General features: G+C 41.9%; 1 protein-coding gene across 1 annotated transcript; it reads left to right on the top strand.

The window, feature by feature from the left end:
- Positions 1-11,567: 11,567 nt before the first annotated feature.
- LOC114203962 (ras-related C3 botulinum toxin substrate 1) lies at positions 11,568-12,334 on the top strand. The gene has a single exon (XM_028097217.2). The coding sequence runs from the start codon at positions 11,622-11,624 to the stop codon at positions 12,198-12,200; it is 579 nt and encodes a 192-aa protein (XP_027953018.1). The 5' UTR covers positions 11,568-11,621; the 3' UTR covers positions 12,201-12,334.
- Positions 12,335-19,194: the final 6,860 nt, after the last annotated feature.

Raw genomic sequence — 19,194 nt, 5'->3', positions numbered from 1 at the left:
CCGGGCGCAGAGCTGAGGCTGCTCCCAGCACAGAGCGTCCCCCATGGGCGCATCTTCCGATGCCTCTCAGGACAGGTCCCACCCCGCACGGTCACCCGGCTCCCCCCCTGGGCGCTCCACAGGCAGCAAACCGCACCATCGTCACCCTCGGGAAGCAGGGTCTCTTGGGCTCTGCTCTGTGGAAATCCGGCCCCTTCACTGGCCTCCTGGCAGCTTCCCAACCCACCCGCCTCCCACCACCGGGGCACTTCTGCTCTCCGCTCTCTCCCCCTGCTCTTATCCCCACGTCACTGCATGTTTCCTTCCTGTACTTCTTCAGTCTGTCCTCAAGCAAAGCCTTCCTGACCCCAGCCCTAAAGTTGCTGCTCCAAAGTTGGAGGGTCCAAGATGGCAACTCAGAAGGTGGTGAACTCACCTCCTTCATGGACACGCCACATGATCATGAGCCACCCCAAATCTGCACCTGCATGTAGCAGGTCCTCTTGAAGAAGAACTGAGGGCTGACGGAACAGCTTCTGCACACCAAAGGACATGGGGACTGCAGAGAGAACAGTGGGGGGTACACAGCCCAGCCAGTATTGCCAACGCAGTGGGGAGAAGGACTCAGGGACCCGGAGCAGATCTGTCTGCCCTGGGGCACCCCCCCCCAAAAAAAACCTGAAGTTGAAAAGGATGACCAGAATATAAAGGAACCAGCCCTAGAGCATCTGCTAAACGGCAAGGGGGCTGCTGGGACTCTCTCCGGGGTCAGGGCTGCTGGCGAATACAACAGCTTGTACCCCCCCTCCACTCTGATGGCAGACACAGGAGAAGGGTTCTAGCACCCTCCCGCCCCCCCCCAGCCGCCCCTGCCTGCCACCCCAGCCAGCCCCAGGACCCTAGCCCACAGCCAGCCCCAGCTGTTTCCCCACGGCAGGCCCCAAGACCCCAGTGAGCAGCACTGTGTATGTACCCCCTCCACCTTGATAGCGCAGATGGGAACAGGTCCAGATGCCCCAGCCAGCAAGCCCCAGGCCCTTAGCCATATCAGCCCCAGATGCCCTGGGGCACAGAAAAAAGATGTGGTTTTAAAAAACAAGACCATAGGGCGCCTGGGTGGCTCAGTTGGTTAAGCGACTGCCTTCGGCTCAGGTCATGATCCTGGAGTCCCGGGATCGAGTCCCACATCGGGCTCCCTGCTCGGCAAGGAGTCTGCTTCTCCCTCTGACCCTCCCCCCATCTCATGTGCTCTCTCTCTCATTCTCTCTCTCTCAAATAAATAAATAAAAATCCTTAAAAAAAAAAAGACTATAAAAGATGCAGCCCTAGAGCTCTGCCAGATGGCAGGGAAGCTACTGGAGCTCTCTGTGGGTCAGAGGCACTGGCAAGCACCACTGTTTACATTACCCCTTCACCTTGATAGCATGAACTGGAGCAGTTCAGTGAGACCCAGGCCTCTAGGCACGCCAACCCTAGCCATCCCACCGAGACAGCCCCCGAGTGATCCACAGCGGGATGTCCATGGCCAGTACTAACTACAGCTCCCGCCATCTTGCCCAAGTGACACAGGCACAAAGCAACCCGGAACACCCAGGCCCATACTAGCTCAGCTTCAGACGACTCGCAGAGCATTCCAGAACCCCCCGAGCTTGCACGCACTTCAGTTTCAGCAATCTGGCCAGGATTGTGCCAGGATTCCCTCACTCACACCTACCTTGGCTACACCACCCTGCCAGGGCACCCCTTTTTCGTAGCATGCCACAATATCCCAGCCTGTAGCTGCATCAACTCCAGCCACCCCACAAGGCTGTCCCCTGTACAGAGTACCCGGGACACCGAGGCTTGCACCCACTCTGCTTCAACGGTACACCCAGGGCATCCTCAGCACAGAGGGCACCGGGACCTCCCTGGCCGGCACCCACTCCAGCTTTGTATATCCTGAAAGGGTGCCCTCTGTGAGATAGCCCTGGGACTACCCAGGTTGCACCCACTCAGGCTTCAGATCTCTGCGAGAGCCATGGGGCTGCCCAAAACATGTTCAAATTGGCTTCAGCTGTCCAACCAGGAACTCTCTGTGTGGAGAGCCCAGACATCACCTCAGCTCACTGCCAGGTCAACTCCAGCCATCGCACCATATAGGCTCTAGCACAGAGTGCCCTGGGACCCCCGTCCAGTGCCAAGCACAGCTCCGGCCACAGCCAGTCAAAATCGCCAGATGTACAAAATCTACGAACGGGACAGCCGTCCACAAAGCATCCCTTCAGTTTTAGCAATAGTAGCTATTCCACATAATTCATAGGAACAAACACAGATAGTCGGGCAAGAACGAGGAATGTGCTTCAAATAGAACAAGACAAAACCTCAGAAAGGAATGAACGCAACAGAGAAAAGCAACCTACCCAATGAAGAGTTCAAAGAAGTGGTCATAAAGATGCTCACCCAGCTGGAGTCAAAGGCAGATGAACCCAGTGACAGCTTCAACAGAGAGATAGCAAATGGAAACAAGAAACAATCAGAATCAAAGAATAACTGAAATGAAAAACACACAAGAGGTAATCAACAAAGAGACTAGAGAATGTGGAAGAAAGAATCAGTGACCTGGAAGACAGGGTAATGGAAAGCACCCATGCTATACAGCAAAAAGAAAAAAAAGAATTTTAAAAATGAGGATAAATGAATGGATCTCATGGATAATATCAAGAGAATATGCATGTTTTGGGGGTCCCAGAAGGAAAAGAGAAATAAGTGGGCAGAAAAATCTATCTGAAGAAATCAGAGCTGAAAATTTCCCTAATGTGGAGAAGGAAACGGACATCCAGCTTCAGGAAGCAGAGAGGGATCCAATCAACCTGAATGCAAAGAGGTTTAGGCCACAATGTATAATAATTAAAATGTCAAAGATTAAAGATGGAGAGAGAATTTTAAAAGCAGCAAGAGAAAAGCAATTAGTTATGTATAAAGGAAACCCTATCAACTGCTACACTATCAACTGATTTTCCAGCAGAGAATGCAACAACCGGAAAGGAATGGCATGATTACATCCAACATAAAAGAAAAAAAACCTACAACCAAAAATATGATCCTGAGCAAAGTTATTATTCAGAATCGAAGGAGAGATAGAGTTTCCCAGACAAACAAAAAGTTAAAAGAGTTTATCACCATTAAGTCAGCCTTACATAGGTAGCTCTTTCTGCCCACAGGTCCTGTCCCATGCTTTAATAAAACCATCTTTTTACACCAGAAAACAAACAAACAAACAAACAAACAAACAAAGCGGCCTTACAAAAACTGTTAAAGGACTTCTTTAAGTGGAAAGAAAAGGCCTTAATTAGAATTATAAAAGAAAAAAATTTCATGACTAAAAACATAGTAAAGGTAGTAGGTCATTCACTATGAAACTAGGATGAAGGTTAAAAGGCAAAAGTGGTAAAATCAATTATACCTAAAAAATTAGTTAAGGGACTTACGAAATAAAAAGATGCAAAATATGACAACATACACATAAAATGTAGAGGGGCATAAAAATGGAATTCTGTAAGAATGTTTTTGAACTTCAGTAATTATCAATTTCATATAGACTACTACAGACTTAGGATGTTGTCTATGAACCTCATGGTGACATCAAACCAAACCAAAAACCAAAGGTATATAAAATACAAAAAGAGGGGCACCTGGGTGGCTCAGTCATTAAGCGTCTGCCTTCGGCTCAGGTCATGATCCCAGGGTCCTGGGATCGAGTCCCACATCGGGCTCCCTGCTCCATGGGAAGCCTGCTTCTCCCTCTCCCACTCCCCCTGCTTGTGTTCCTCTCTCGCTGTGTCTCTATCAAATAAATAAATAAAATCTTAAAAAAAAGGAAAAATACAAAAAGAAACTCAAGCATAACATTAAAGAAACTCATAAATCACAAGAGAGCAAGAAACAGAAACAAAGGGTAGCAAAAACAACCAGAAAACAATTAAGAAAATGGCAATAAGTAAATACCTTTCAGCAATAAATTTAAAATTTTTATTTTTATTTAAATTCAATTAACATGATGTATCATTAGTTGCAGAGGTAGAGTTCAGTTAGTTGTATACAACACCCCCAGTGCTCATGACATCACGTGCCCTCCTTAACGCCCTCCACGGTTATGCCATCCCCCCACCCACCTCCCCTCCAGCGATCCTCAGAGCAGTAACTTTAAGTGGTTTAAATGCTCCAATCAAAAGACACAGGGTGATAGAATAGATTTTAAAAAGACCCATCTACATACTGCCAGAAGAGACTCATTTCAGACCTCAAGAAACATACAGATTGAAAGTAAGCAGATGGAATAAGATCTTCCATGTAAAGGAAAGGAAAAAAAGGCCGGGGTAGGAATACTTACATCAGACAAAACAGACTTTAAAACAGAAAGTGTAACAAGAGACAAAGAAGAGCATTACACAATAATAATCAATCTAACAATAGTGCATAACAATTAGAAGTTCACTCAATATTAAAGCAAATGCATGCATAAGGAAATATTAACAGACAAAAAGGGAGAAATTGACAGCAATAAAATAAAAGTAGGGGACTTTACAGCCCACTTGCGTTAATAGATAAAACATTCAGGAAGAAAATCAAATAGCAAAGAGTATCTATGCTAAAAGGAAAAACTCCGCAGCCAAGAATACTCTATCCAGCAAGCTGTCATTCAGAATAGAAGGAGAGATAAAGAGTTTCCTAGACAAAAACTCTTGACCACTAAACCAGCCCGGCAAGAAATATTAAAGGGAACTCTGAGTGGAAAGGAAAGACCATAAGTGACAGTACAAAAAGTAGGAAACACAAAAGCAATACTTATTTTTGTAAAAATTTAGTCAAGGGATTCACAAAATAAAAAGATGTAAAATATGACATTATATACCTAACATGTTGGGGTGGGGGGAGGGTGGGAATAGAGAATGGGTTCAAAGTTAAGCAACCATCAACTTCATATAGACCGCTCTATGCAGATGACATACACAAACCTAACGGTAACCACAAATCGCAAACTACTAATAGACATGCAAAGAATAAAGAGAAAGGAATCCAAGTATATCACTAAAGAAAACTAGCAAACCATGAAAGAGCAAAAGGATCAGAGTAAAACTACAAAAACACCACCAAAACAAGTAACAAAAAGACAATAAATACCTATCAATAATTACTTTGAATGGAAATGACTACATGCTCCAATCAAAAGACCTAGAATGACAGAGTGGATAAAAAAACAAGACCCATCTATATGCTCCCTACAAGAGACTCATCTCAGACCTATAGACACTTGCAGATTGAAAGTGAGGGGATGGAGAAACATCTATCATGCAACTGGATGTCAAGAGAAACCCAGAGTAGCAATACTTATATCAGACAAAACAGACCTTAAAACAGACTGTAACAAGAGAAATGGGCATGATGTAATAATAAAGGGGATAATCCAACAAGATATAACACTTGTAAACATTTATGCATGCACCATAGGAACACCCAAATACATAAAACAGTTAATAATAAACATAAAGGAACTAATCAATAGTGATTCAGTAATAGTAGAGGACTTTAACACTCCACTTACATCAATTGGCAGATCATCCAAACAGAAAATCAATAAGGAAACACTGGCTTTGAATGACACATTGGACCAGATGGATTTAACAGATATATTCAGAACACTCCATCTTCAAAGAGTGGAATACACATTCGTTTCAAGTGCACATGGAACATTCTCCAGAATAGATCACATATTTGGCCACAAAACAAGCCTCACCAAAAAGATCAAAGTCATACGATGCATCTTTTCTGACTGCAATGCTATGAAACTAGAAATCAGCCACAAGAAAAAAATCTAGAAAGACCACAAATACATGGTTAAATAACATGCTACTAAATAATGAATAGGAATAATGAATAGGTCAACCAAGAAATCAAAGAAGAAATAAAAAAGTACATGGAAAGAAATAAAAATGTAAACACAACAGTTCTAAACCTTTGGGATATAGCAAAAACAGTTCTAAGAGGGAAGTTTATAGCAATACAGACCTACCTCAAGAAGCAGGAAAAATGTCGAACAACCTAACTTACACCTAAAAGAGCTAGAAAAGAACAAAACCTAAAACTAGCAGAAGGAAGGAAATGATAAAGACTAAAGCAGAAATAAATGACATAGAAACTAAAAAAAATAGAACAGGTCAATGAAACCAGGAGCTGGTTCTTGGAAAAGATTAATAAAACTGATAAACTACTAGCCAGACTCATCAAAAAGAGAAAAAGGATTCAAACAAATTCACAAATGAAATAACCAACACCACAGAAATACAATTTTCAGGGAATATTATGAAAAACTAGATGCCAACAAATTAGACAAACAAGAAGAAATGGATAAACTCCTAGAAACATATAACCACCAAAACTGAACCAGGAAGAAATAGAGAATTTGAACAGATTATCACCAAGGAGATTCAATAAGTAATAAAATAACTCCCAGTGAACAACAGTCCAGGACCAGAAAACTTCATAGGCTAATTCTACCAAACATTCAAAGAAGAATTAATACCTATTCTTCTCAAACTATTCTGAAATATAGAAGGAAAAATTCCAAATCCATTCTAGGAGACCTGCATCACCTTGATACCAAAACCAGATAAACACACCACAGAGAGAGAGAAAGAGTACGTGCATGAGAGAGAAAGAATAAACTACAGGCCAATACTTCCAATGAACATATATGTAAAAATCCTCAACAAAATACTAGCCAGCTGAATGCAACAATGCATTTAAAGAAATCCTTCACCAAGATCAAGTGGGATTTATTCCTGGGATGCAAGGGCAGTTCAATATTTGCGAAGCAATCAATGTGATACATCACACCAATGAGACAAAGGATAAAAACCATATGATCATATTAATAGATGCCAAACAAGAATTTGACAAAGTACAGCTTCCATTCATGATAAAATGCCCTTAATAAAATAGGTTTAGAGGGAATATACCTCAACATAATAAAGTCCATATAGGAAAAACCCACAGCTAACATTATATTCAATGGGGGAAAACAGAGCTTTCCCCAAAGGTCAGGAACAACACAAGGATGTCCATTCTCATCACTTTTATTCAACCTAATACTGGAAGTCTTAGCCACAAAAATCACACAAGAAAAAGAAATAGAAGGCATCCAGATTGGTAAGAAATAAGCAAAACTGCCACTATTTGTAGATGAATTATGCTAATATAGAAAACCCTAAAAACTCCACCAAAAAGCTACTAGAACTGATAAATGAATTAAGTAAAGTCACAGGATACAAAATCAATGTACAGAAATCTGTTGCATTTCTATACACTAACAATGAATCAACAGAAATGGAAATTAAGAAAACAATGCCATTTACAATTACACCAAAAATAATAAAATATCTAGGAATAAGTTTAACCAAGGAGGTGAAAGACCTGTACTCTGAAAACAATAAACACTGATGAAGGAAACTGAAGAGGACACAAGCAAATGGAAAGACATTTCATGCTCATGGATTGGAAGAACAAATATTGTTAAAATATCTATACAACCAAAGCAATCTACACATTTAATGTAATCCCTAAAAAATACCAACAACATTTTTCATAGAACTAGAACCTACAATCCTAAAATTTATATGGAACCACGAGCGACTCCACATGGCCAAAGCAATTTTGAGAAAGAATAGCAAAGCTGGAAGTATCACAATTCCAGACTTGGAGCTCTATTACAAAGCCATAGTAATCAAAACAGTAGGATACTGGCACTAAAAGAGACCCATTAGGTCAATGCAACAGAGGAGAAAACCCAGAAATAAACCTTCAATTATATAGTCAATTAATGTTCAACAAAGAAGGAAAGAATATCCAATGGAAAAAAAGACACTTTTTTCAATAAATGGTGTTGAAAAAACTGGACACCTGCAAAAAAAATGAAACTGGACCACTTTGTTACACCATACATAAAAATAAACTCAAAATGGATTAAAGTACTAAATGTGAGACCTGAGACCCATAAAAATCCTAGAACAGAGCTCAGGCAGTAATGTCTCTGATATCAGCCATAGCAACATTTCCCCAGGCATGTCTCCTGAAGCAACGGAAATAAAAGCAAAAATAAACTATTGAGACTACATCAAAATAAAAAGCTTCTGCACAACAAAGGAAACAACCAAGAAAACTAAAAGATAACCTACGGAATGGGAGAAGACATTTGCTAACGACATATCCAATAAAGGGTTAGTATCCAAAATATAGAAAGAACTCACACAACTCAACACCCAAAAAACAAGTAATCCAATTTAAAAGTGGGTAGAAGACATGAACAGAGATTTCTCCAAAGAAGACATCCAGATGGCCAACAGACACATAAAGAGATGCTCAACATCACTCATCATCAGGGAAATGCAAACCGAAACCACAGTGAGATATCACCTCACACCTGTCCGAATGACTAAAATCAGTTACACGGGAAACAAGAAGTGTTGGTGAGGATGTGGAGAAAAAAGAACCCTCTTGCACTGTGGGTAGGAATGCAAACTGTTGCACCCACTATGCAACACAGTATGGAGATTCCTCAAAAAGTTAAAAATAGACCTACCCTATGACCCAGTAATCCTACTACAGGGTATTTAGCCCCAAAATACAAAAAGACTTTTTCAAAGAGATACATGCACCCCTATGTCTATTGCAGCATTATTTACAATAGCCAAACTATGAAAGTAGCCTAAGTATCTCTTGAAAGATGAATAAGAAAGATGTAGTAAGTGTACACACACACACACACACACACACTCACACACACAAATGGAATATTATTCAGCCAGAAAAATGATATCTTAGATGGAGCTAGAGAGTATTTATGCGAAACTAAATAAGTCAGTCAGAGAAAGACAAATACCATATGATTTCACTCATTTGTGGAATTTAGTAAAACAAATGAGCAAAGGGAGAAAAAAAGAGAGAGAGGCAAACCAAGAAACAGACTCTTAACTCCAGAGGGGAGATGGGTGGGGGAATGGGTGAAACAGGTGTTGGGGATGAAGGAGGGCCCTTGTGATGAGCATCACGTGATGTATGGAAGTGCTAAAGCACTATGTTGTACACTTGAAACTAATAAAATGCTGTTAACTATACTAGAATTTTAAGAAACACCAAAAATTCAAGATTGACATATGATACAAAACTTCAATCTCTACTAAGCAGTGCCACAACAGTGTTTAAAGGTATGTGTGTCCATACTGCCCACATTTCTCTTAAATTTAACTCACAAGAGAAAAGATACTATAGTTTTGGAATTTCTTTTAACTTTACTTTTTCACATTAACCTTTCCTTGGAAGTTTGATAATTAAAAATAGTCACTATCTCACTTCAAGATATAATATAAATCTACAATAATCACGAGTGTGGTACTGTTGAGAGAGTCCACACATAGATTAATGGAGTAGGGTTAGAAAGTTCAAAAATAGACTCAAAGAGAATATGGGAAATTTTTTTAATTGATGCATTTGTCTTGGTTGTACATGGACATGACAGAATATTTGGGCCACTGAATTAAATATTAAGATTTAAAAAAAGAAAACAGTATCTTTAAATGACACATTAAGATGAAATTAACAGGCGGGGCGGAGCAAGATGGCGGAGGAGTAGGAGACCTGGATTTCATCTGGTCCCAGGAATTCAGCTGGAAAGGGATCAAACCATTCTGAACACCTACAAACTCAACAGGAGATCAAAGAAAAGAATAGTGGCAACTCTCTGAACAAAAAAGCGACTACTTTCTGGAAGGTAGGGCGTGCGGAGAAGTGAATCCGAGGCGATATTCGGGAGGATAGACGGCGGGGGAGGGGGCCTCCCTCGGCCGCTTCTGGCAAGTGCTAGAGCCGCGGAGCACAAAATCGGACCTTTTAGAAGTTGGCTCCGCTGAGGGACGTCGCTCCAGTGGCTGAGCTGGGGGTGGAACCCTTGCGGGACAGTGTGGTCTCAGGACCCTTGGGGTCACAGGAAGACCAGGGGTGCCTGAGTGTGGCAGAGCTCCCAGGGATCGGAGCGGGGAAGCCAGCTGCAGAGACGGAGCCGAGGCGCGGGCTCTCAGCTCGGGGTGGCCATAGACTGTGATCAGTGGCCCAGTCGGGCCACTGCTCCTCCAGCAGGGACCCAACAAGCGGCAGAGCCGGGGAGACTCCCCTTCCTCCCCCGGGAGGAGCTGCCCCGGAGCACACCACAGGGATCTGCTGGGTTTGGAGACTCCACATGGGATCATGACCCAGAGATAGAAATGCTCGGTCACAGGCCGGGTGAGCATGGAGTGCAGCCAGAGACCGGGGACACAGGAGTGACTGACTGCTTTTCTCTGGGGGCGCACTGAGGAGCGGGGCCCCCAAGTTCTCGGCTCCTCCAGAGTGAAGATTGGGAGGCCGCCATTTTCACTCTCATCCTCCAACGCTGTATGGAAAGCTTGCAGGGAAAAAAAGCTCCCGAGAGCAAACCCAAGCAGATTACTTAGCCCGGACTGGCAAGAGTGGGGCAATTCCACCTCCGGCAAAGACATCTGGGAACCACGGCAACAGGACCCTCCCCCAGAAGATCAGCACAAACAGCCAGCCAAGACCAAGTTTAACGATCAATGAGAACAGCAGAACTCCAGTGCTAGGGGAATACTGCACATAGAATTCATGGCTTTATACACATCCAGCAATTGCACTACTGGGTATTTACCCCAAAGATACAAATGTAGGGATCCGAAGGGGTACGTGCACCCCGAAGTTTATAGCAACAATATCCACAATAGCCAAACTGTGGAAAGAGCCAAGATGTCCATCAACAGATGAATGGATAAAGAAGATGTGGTATATATACACAATGGAATATTATGCAGCCATCAAAAGGAATGAAATCTTGCCATTTGCAAAGACATGGATGGAACTGGAGGGTGTTATGCTGAGCAAAATAAGTCAATCAGAGAAAGACATGTATCATATGACCTCACTGATATGAGGAATTCTTAATCTCAGGAAACAAACTGAGGGTTGCTGGAGTGGTGGGGGGTGGGAGGGATGGGGTGGCTGGGTGACAGACATTGGGGAAGGTATGTGCTATGGTGAGCGCTGTGAATTGTGTAAGACTGTTGAATCGCAGATCAGTACTTCTGAAACAAATAATACATTATATGTTTAAAAAAAAAAAAAGAAGAAGAAGATAGCAGGAGGGGAAGAATGAAGGGGGGGAAACCGGAGGGGGAGACAAACCTTGAGAGACGATGGACTCCGAAAAACAAACTGAGGGTTCTAGAGGGGAGGGGGTGGGAGGATGGGTTAGCCTGGTGATGGGTATTAAAGAGGGCACATTCTGCGTGGAGCACTGGGTGTTATGCACAAACAATGAATCATGGAACACTACATCAAAAACGAATGATGTGGTTTTTCTCCGCAGTTTTCCCTAAGCTTTGGGTGGTGGCCACTTCTGGGGTCCGGCTTCCCGTCCGCGGAGGGCTAGGCGGCGTGGACAGCAGCCCCGGCACCCCGCGCCCTGCCGTCTGCAGCCGCGCGCCCACCCGGCCGCCGCGCCTCGAGTTCGCCGGTTCTCGCGTCAGCGCCCGGCCGCCGCCGCGGCCCAGCGAGCGGCCCAGATGCAGGCCATCAAGTGTGTGGTGGTGGGAGACGGAGCTGTAGGTAAAACTTGCCTACTGATCAGTTACACAACCAATGCATTTCCTGGAGAGTACATCCCCACTGTCTTTGACAACTACTCTGCCAATGTTATGGTAGATGGAAAACCGGTGAATCTGGGCTTATGGGATACAGCTGGACAAGAAGATTATGACCGATTACGTCCCTTATCCTATCCGCAAACAGATGTATTCTTAATTTGCTTTTCTCTTGTGAGTCCTGCATCATTTGAAAATGTTCGAGCAAAGTGGTACCCCGAAGTGCGACACCACTGTCCCAACACCCCCATCATCTTGGTGGGGACTAAACTTGATCTCAGGGACGACAAAGACACGATCGAGAAGCTGAAGGAAAAGAAGCTGACACCCATCACCTACCCACAAGGTCTAGCCATGGCTAAGGAGATCGGTGCGGTAAAATACCTGGAGTGCTCGGCACTCACGCAGCGAGGCCTCAAGACAGTGTTTGATGAAGCGATCCGAGCGGTTCTCTGCCCCCCTCCCGTCAAGAAGAGGAAGAGAAAATGCCTACTGTTGTAAATGTCCGGGCCCGCCCCCGCCCCGTCCCCCTCGGAACCTTTGTACGCTTTGCTCAAAAATGGTGGAGCCTTCGCACTCGATGCCAAGTTTTTGTTACAGATTAGTTTTTCCATAAAACCATTTTGAACCAATCAGTAATTTTTAGGTTTTGTTTTAAGTGTAAGATTTCAAACTTTCACATTATATTAAAATTTAGGCCTAAAATGTCAAGCTTTCTTAAAGCCTTATTTTTCAAAAGCCCCTGTTCTTGCTCAGATTAAGAGTTGCCAAAATACCTTGTGAACTAAGTTGCGTTGTGCTGAGAACACTAAGCACTAAACCGTTCATGAGCTGTGTCTTTCAGAAGAGCCGGCGGCTCAGGTTTGCCCCGCACACACTCCCACGCTCCTTTCTGGTAGGAAAGAAGCACAGCCTCCTCCCCCAGCTGCGCCAGGAGGCCATCTAACCCCGCGCCCTCCCCTAACACTGTTCTGTACGTCCTCGTGGAATGAGTGTAATGGCTCAACTCTTTGAACCAATCTTTTTGATTTTGTAGTGAGATTTTTTTTGAAAAGTTAATGTATTCGCTTTTGCTGAGATTTTGAACAGACCTCTTCTTCCCGTGTCCCTTCGGCGAAGTGTCCACTCCAGCTGTGGGCGCCCGGGCCAGGGGGGTGTGCAGCACGTGACGCGATCAAAGAATGAAGACAGTATTTTGACAAAATACAGAGGTTAATTTACACTACATTGTACACGTCCTAATTAAACTGAGTAAAAGTGTCACGGGTAAAATATTAAAGGTTAACTTCTGTCCAATGCAGTAAATGACGAAGGTCGGTATTATCACTGTTTAAGCTTTTCCTTTTTCTTAGACCTGCCATCCCTCCTGAAATTGGGCATTTAATTCATCTTTGAACTGGTCGTTCCCATAGTTGCTAACTTAGTGCTTTTCTTATAGAACCCATTCTTAATGAGCAATATGCCTCCTTGTATTATAAAATCTTTCTGATAATGCATTAGAAATTTTTTTTTTTTGGTAGATTAGTGAAAGTGCATTTCTGCTTCCTTGTTACTTTATTCAGAGCTAATAAGCGCTTTCCTTAGTTTTCTAGTAACTAGGTGTAAAAATCATGTGTTGCAGCTTTACGGTTTTTGAAATATTTTAGATATTCCTAAACTATGAACTTTCTTAACATCACTGTCTTGCCAGATCACCAATACTGTACCCTGACTAATGCTGGCCCTCCTCTCTGCCTCACCTCCCTGGACACACGCTTCCTCTTGCTCTGCCTGACCATGTTCCCTTGGGTCTGTGAGGTTCTGTAAGCCCGTGCTTGTGCTAACGAAGTTCTGTACAACTTACCCACTGGCAAGAATATAAGGTTGGACCTCTCAACCACTAGAACATTTTTTAAATTGACAGTTGCAGGATCGTGGAGTGTTTTTACATTGATCTTTTGCTAATGCAATTAGCAGTATGTTTTGCATGTACGACTTAATAAATCCTTGAATCATAAAAAAAAAAAAACGAATGATGTAATGTATGGTGATTAACATAACATAATAAAAAAAAAAGAATCCATGCCTTGTTTACCATGATTCTTTAGTCTTTCAAATTTTTTTACCTGTCTTTTTTTTTAAATTTTTCTTTTTCCCTTTTCAACCAACATCTTATCAATCCCTTTATTAAACATTTTTATTTTTCATTTTTAGAGTCATATTCTATCCCTTCATAGTAGTTACCCTTATTTTTGGTATATAAGCTGTTCTCTCTTTAAAATTTTGAGATACAGTTTCTTCTAACAGACCAAAATATACCCTAAATCTCTAGTGTATGGCTTTGTTCTAGTCTCCTGCCTGAGCACATTCTCAGCCCCCCCCTTTTTTTTATATCCTCTTCTTTCTTCTTTCAACCAACTTCTTATCCTATCAATTCCTTTTATAAAATCTTTTATAATTTTCATCTTTACAGTCATATTCCATCCCTTCATCGTATTAACCCTTATTTTTGTACATATATAAGTTTTTCTTTAAAATTTTGAGAGGCACTTTCTTCTAACAGACCAAAATACGCCCAAAATCTAGAGTGTGGCACTGATCTCTGCACCAGCCTGATCATATCTGATCATATTCTGTTTTTCTTTTGTTTTGTTTTTGTTTTTATCTTTTTTCTTTCTTTCTTTCCCTTTCTTTTCCCCCAGTTTCAGGTCTTTTCTGATTTGTTTAGTGTATATTTTCTGGGGATGTTGTTACCCTGTTAGCATTTTATTCTCTCATTCATCTATTCTCCTCCGGACAAAATGACAAGACGGAAAAAATCACCTCAACAAAAAGAACGAGAGGCAGTACCGACTGCCAGGGACCTAATCAAAACGGACATTAGTACGATGTCGGAACTAGAGTTCAGAATGATGATTTTAAAGATACTAGCTGGGCTTGAAAAAAAGCATGGAAGATATTAGAGAAACCCTTTCTGGAGAAATAAAAGAACTACAATCTAACCAAGTCGAAATCAAAAAGGCTATTAATGAGGTGCAATAAAAAATGGAGGCTCTAACTGCGGGGATAAATGAGGCAGAAGAGAGAATTAGTGATATAGAAGACCAAATGATGGAGAATAAAGAAGCTGAGAAAAAGAGAGATAAACAACTACAAGATCATGAGGGCAGAATTCGAGAGATAAGTGATACCATAAGACGAAACAATAGAATAATTGGGATCCCAGAAGAAGAAGAAAGAGAGAGAGGGGCAGAAGGTATATTGGAGCAAATTATAGCAGAGAACTTCCCTAATGTGGGGAAGGAAACAGGCATCAAAAGCCAGGAGGCACAGAGAACCCCTCTCAAAAATAAAAATAGGTCAACACCCCAACATCTAACAGTAAAATTTACAAGTCTCAGAGACAAAGAGAAAATTCCTGAAAGCAGCTCGGGACAAGAGATCTGTAACCTACACTGGTAGAAACACTAGACTGGCAACAGACCTATCCACAGAGACCTGATAGGCCAGAAAGGACTGGCATGATATATTCAGAGCACTAAATGAGAAAAATATGCAGCCAAGATAACTATATCCAGCTAGGCTGTCACTGAAAATAGGAGAGATAAAAAGCTTCCAGGACAAACAAAAACTAAAGGAATTTGCAAACACGAAACCAACCCTATAAGAAATATTGAAAGGGGCCCTCTAAGCAAAGAGAGCCTAAAAGCAACAGAGACCAGAAAGGAACACAGACAATATACAGTAACAGTCACCTTACAGGCAATACAATGGCACTAAATTCATATCTTTCAGTAGTTACCCTGAATGTAAATGGGCTAAATGCCCCGATCAAAAGACACAGACTATCAGACCACATAAAAAAAAGACCCATCAATATGCTTTCTGCAAGAGACTCATTGTAGACCCAAAGGCACCCACAGATTGAAAGTGAAGGGGTGGAAAACCATTTACCGTGCTAATGGACACCAAAAGAAAGCTGGGGTCGCAATCCTTAGATCAGACAAATTAGATTTTAAACCAAAGACTGTAATAAGAGATGAGGAAGGACACTATATCCTACTTAAAGGGACTATCCAACAAGATCTAACAATTGTAAATATCTATGCCCCTAACATGGGAGCAGCCAATTAGATAAGGCAATTAACAAAAGCAAAGAAACACATTGACAGCAATACAATAACAGTGGGGGACTTTAACACCCCTCCCTCACTGAAATGGACAGATCATCTAAGCAAAAGATCAACAAGGAAATGAAGACTTTAAATGACACACTGGACCAAATGGATTTCACAGACATATTCAGAACATTCCATCCCAAAGCAACAGAATACACATTCTTCTCTAGTGCCCATGGAACATTCTCCAGATTAGATCACATCCTAGGTCACAAATCAGGTCTCAACTGGCACCAAAAGATTGGAATCATTCCCTGCATATTTTCACCACAATGCTTTGAAACTACAGCTCAATCACAAGAGGAAAGTTGGAAAGAACTCAAATACATGGAGGCTAAAGAGCATTCTACTAAAGAATGAATGGATCACGGCGCCTGGGTGGCTCAGTTGGTGAAGCGACTGCCTTCGGCTCAGGTCATGATCCTGGAGTCCCGGGATCGAGTCCCACATCGGACTCCCTGCTCAGCAGGGAGTCTGCTTCTCCCTCTGACCCTCCCCCCTCTCATGTGCTCTCTCTCTCTCATTCTCTCTCTCAAATAAATAAAATCTTTTAAAAAAATGAATGGATCAACCAGACAATTAAAGAAGAATTAAAAAAATTCAGGGAAACAAAATGAAAATGAAAACAAACTGTTCAAAATCTTTGGGATACAGCAAAGGCAGTCCTAAGAGGAAAGTATATAGCAATACAAGGCTTTCTCAAGAAACAAGAAAGGTCTCAAATACACAACCTAACCCTACACCGAAAGGAGCTGGAGAAAGAACAACAAATAAAGCCTAAACCCAACCAGGGAAGAGAAATAATAAAGACCAGAGCAGAAATCAATGAAATAGAAACCAAAAGAACAGTAGAACAGATCAACGAAACTAGGAGCTGATTCTTTGAAAGAATTAACAAGATTGATAAACCCCAGCCAGACTTAGCAAAAAGAAAAATGACCCAAGTAAACAAAATCATGAATGAAAGAGGAGAGATCACAACCAACACCAAAGAAATACAAGCAATTGGGCACCTGGGTGGCTCAGCCTGTTAAGCAGCTGCCTTTGACTCAGGTCATGATCCCAGGGTCCTGGGATCAAGTCGTGCATCGGGCTCCCTGCTCAGCAGGGAGCCTGCTTCTCCCTCTCCCTCTGCCTGCAGCTCCCCCTGCTTGTTCTCTCTCTCTCTGTGTGTCAAATAAATAAAATCTTTAAAAAAAAAAAAGAAATACAAGCAATTATAAGAACATATTATGAGCAACTATATGCCAGCAAATTAGATAATCTGGAAGAAATGGATGCATTCCTAGAAAGGTATAAACTACCAAAACTGAACCAGGAAGAAATAGAAAACCTGAACAGACCTATAACCACTAACGAAATTGAAGCAGTCAGCAAAAATCTCCCAACAAAAAAAAGCCCAGGGCCAGATGGCTTCCCAGGGGAATTCTACCAAACATTTAAAGAATTAATGCCGATCCTTCTGAAACTGTTCCAAAAAATAGAAATGGAAGGAAAACTTCCAAACTCATTTTATGAGGCCACCATTACCTTGATTCCAAAACCAGACAGAGACCCCATCAAAAAGGAGAATTACAGACCAATATCCTTGATGAACATGGATGCAAAAATTCTCACCAAAATACTAGCCAATAGGATCCAACAGTACAATAAAGGATTATTCATCACAACCAAGTGGGATTTATCCCTGGGCTGCAAGGTTGGTTCCACATCCACAAATCAATGTGATACACTAACAAAAGAAAGAACAAGAACCATATGATCCTCTCAATAGATGCAGAAAAAGCATCTGACAAAATACAGCATCCTTTCTTGATCAAAATTCTTCAGAGAATAGGGATAGAGGGTACCTACCTCAATATCATAAAAGTCATCTTTGAAAAATCCACAGTGAATATCATTCTCAATGGGGAAAAGCTGAGAGCTTTGCCCCCAAGGTCAGGAACACGGCAGGGATGTCTACTCTCACCACTGCTATTCAACATAGTATTAGAAGTCCTAGCCACAGCAATCAGACAACAAAAAGAAATCAAAGGCATCCAAATCGGCAAAGAGGAAGTCAAACTCTCACTCTTTGCAGATGATATGATACTTTATGTGGAAAACCCAAAAGACTCCACCCCAAAACTGCTAGAACTCATCCAGGAATTCAGTAAAGTGGCAGGATATAAAATCAATGCACAGAAATCAGTGGCATTTCTATACACCAACAACACAGAAGAAAGAGAAATTCAGGAGTCGATCCCATTTACATTTTGCACCCCAAACCGTAAGATACCTAGGAATAAATCTAACCAAAGAGGCAAAGAATCTGTACTCAGAAAACTCTAAAATACTCACTAAAGAAATTGAGGAAGACACAAAGAAATGGAAAAACGTTCCACGCTCATGGATTGGAAGAATATTGTGAAGATGTCGATGCTACCTAGAGCAATCTACACATTCAAAGCAATCCCCATCAAAATACCATCCACTTTTTTCAAAGAAATGGAACAAATAATCCTAAAATTTGTATGGAACCAGAAGAGACCCCGAATAGCCAGAGGAATGTTGAAAAAGAAAAACAAAGCTAGCGGCATCACAATTCCGGACTTCCAGCTCTATTACAAAGCTGTCATCCTCAAGACAGTATGGTACTGGCACAAAAACAGCCACATAGATCAATGGAACAGAATCGAGAGCCCAGAAATGGACTCTCAACTCTATGGTCAACTCATCTTGGACAAAGCAGGAAAGAATGTCCAATGGAAAAAAGACAGTTTCTTCAACAAATGGTGTTGGAAAAATTGGACAGCCACATGAAGAATGAAACTGGACCATTTCCTTACACCACACACAAAAATAGACTCCCAAATGGTTGAAAGACCTCAATGTGAGACAGGAGTCTATCAAAATCCTAAAGGAGAACACAGACAGCAACCTCTTTGACCTCAGCCACATGCAACTTCTTCCTAGAAACATTGCCAAAGGCAAGGGAAGCAAGGGCAAAAATGAACTATTGGGACTTCATCAAGATAAAAAGCTTTTGCACAGCAAAAGAAACAGTCCACAAAACCAAAAGACAACCGACAGAATGGGAGAAGATATTTGCAAATGACATATCAGATAAAGGGCTAGTATCCAAAATCTGTAAAGAACTTCTTAAACTCAACACCCAAAGAACAAATGATCCAATCAAGAAATGGGCAGAAGACACGAACAGACATTTTTCCAAAGAAGACATCCAAATGGCCAACGGACACATGAAAAAGTGCTCAACATCCCTTGGCATCAGGGAAATCCAAATCAAAACCTCAATGAGATACCACCTCACACAAGTCAGAATGGCTAAAATTAAC

Source organism: Eumetopias jubatus, unplaced genomic scaffold (genome assembly GCF_037043125.1).
Source record: "Eumetopias jubatus isolate StellerSeaLion01/CBP00866 unplaced genomic scaffold, mEumJub1_p1.0 scaffold_13, whole genome shotgun sequence".
Lineage (NCBI taxonomy): Eukaryota > Metazoa > Chordata > Mammalia > Carnivora > Otariidae > Eumetopias > Eumetopias jubatus.
Note: the sequence above shows the minus strand (reverse complement) of the source record. Positions and strands in the feature narration are given on the sequence as shown.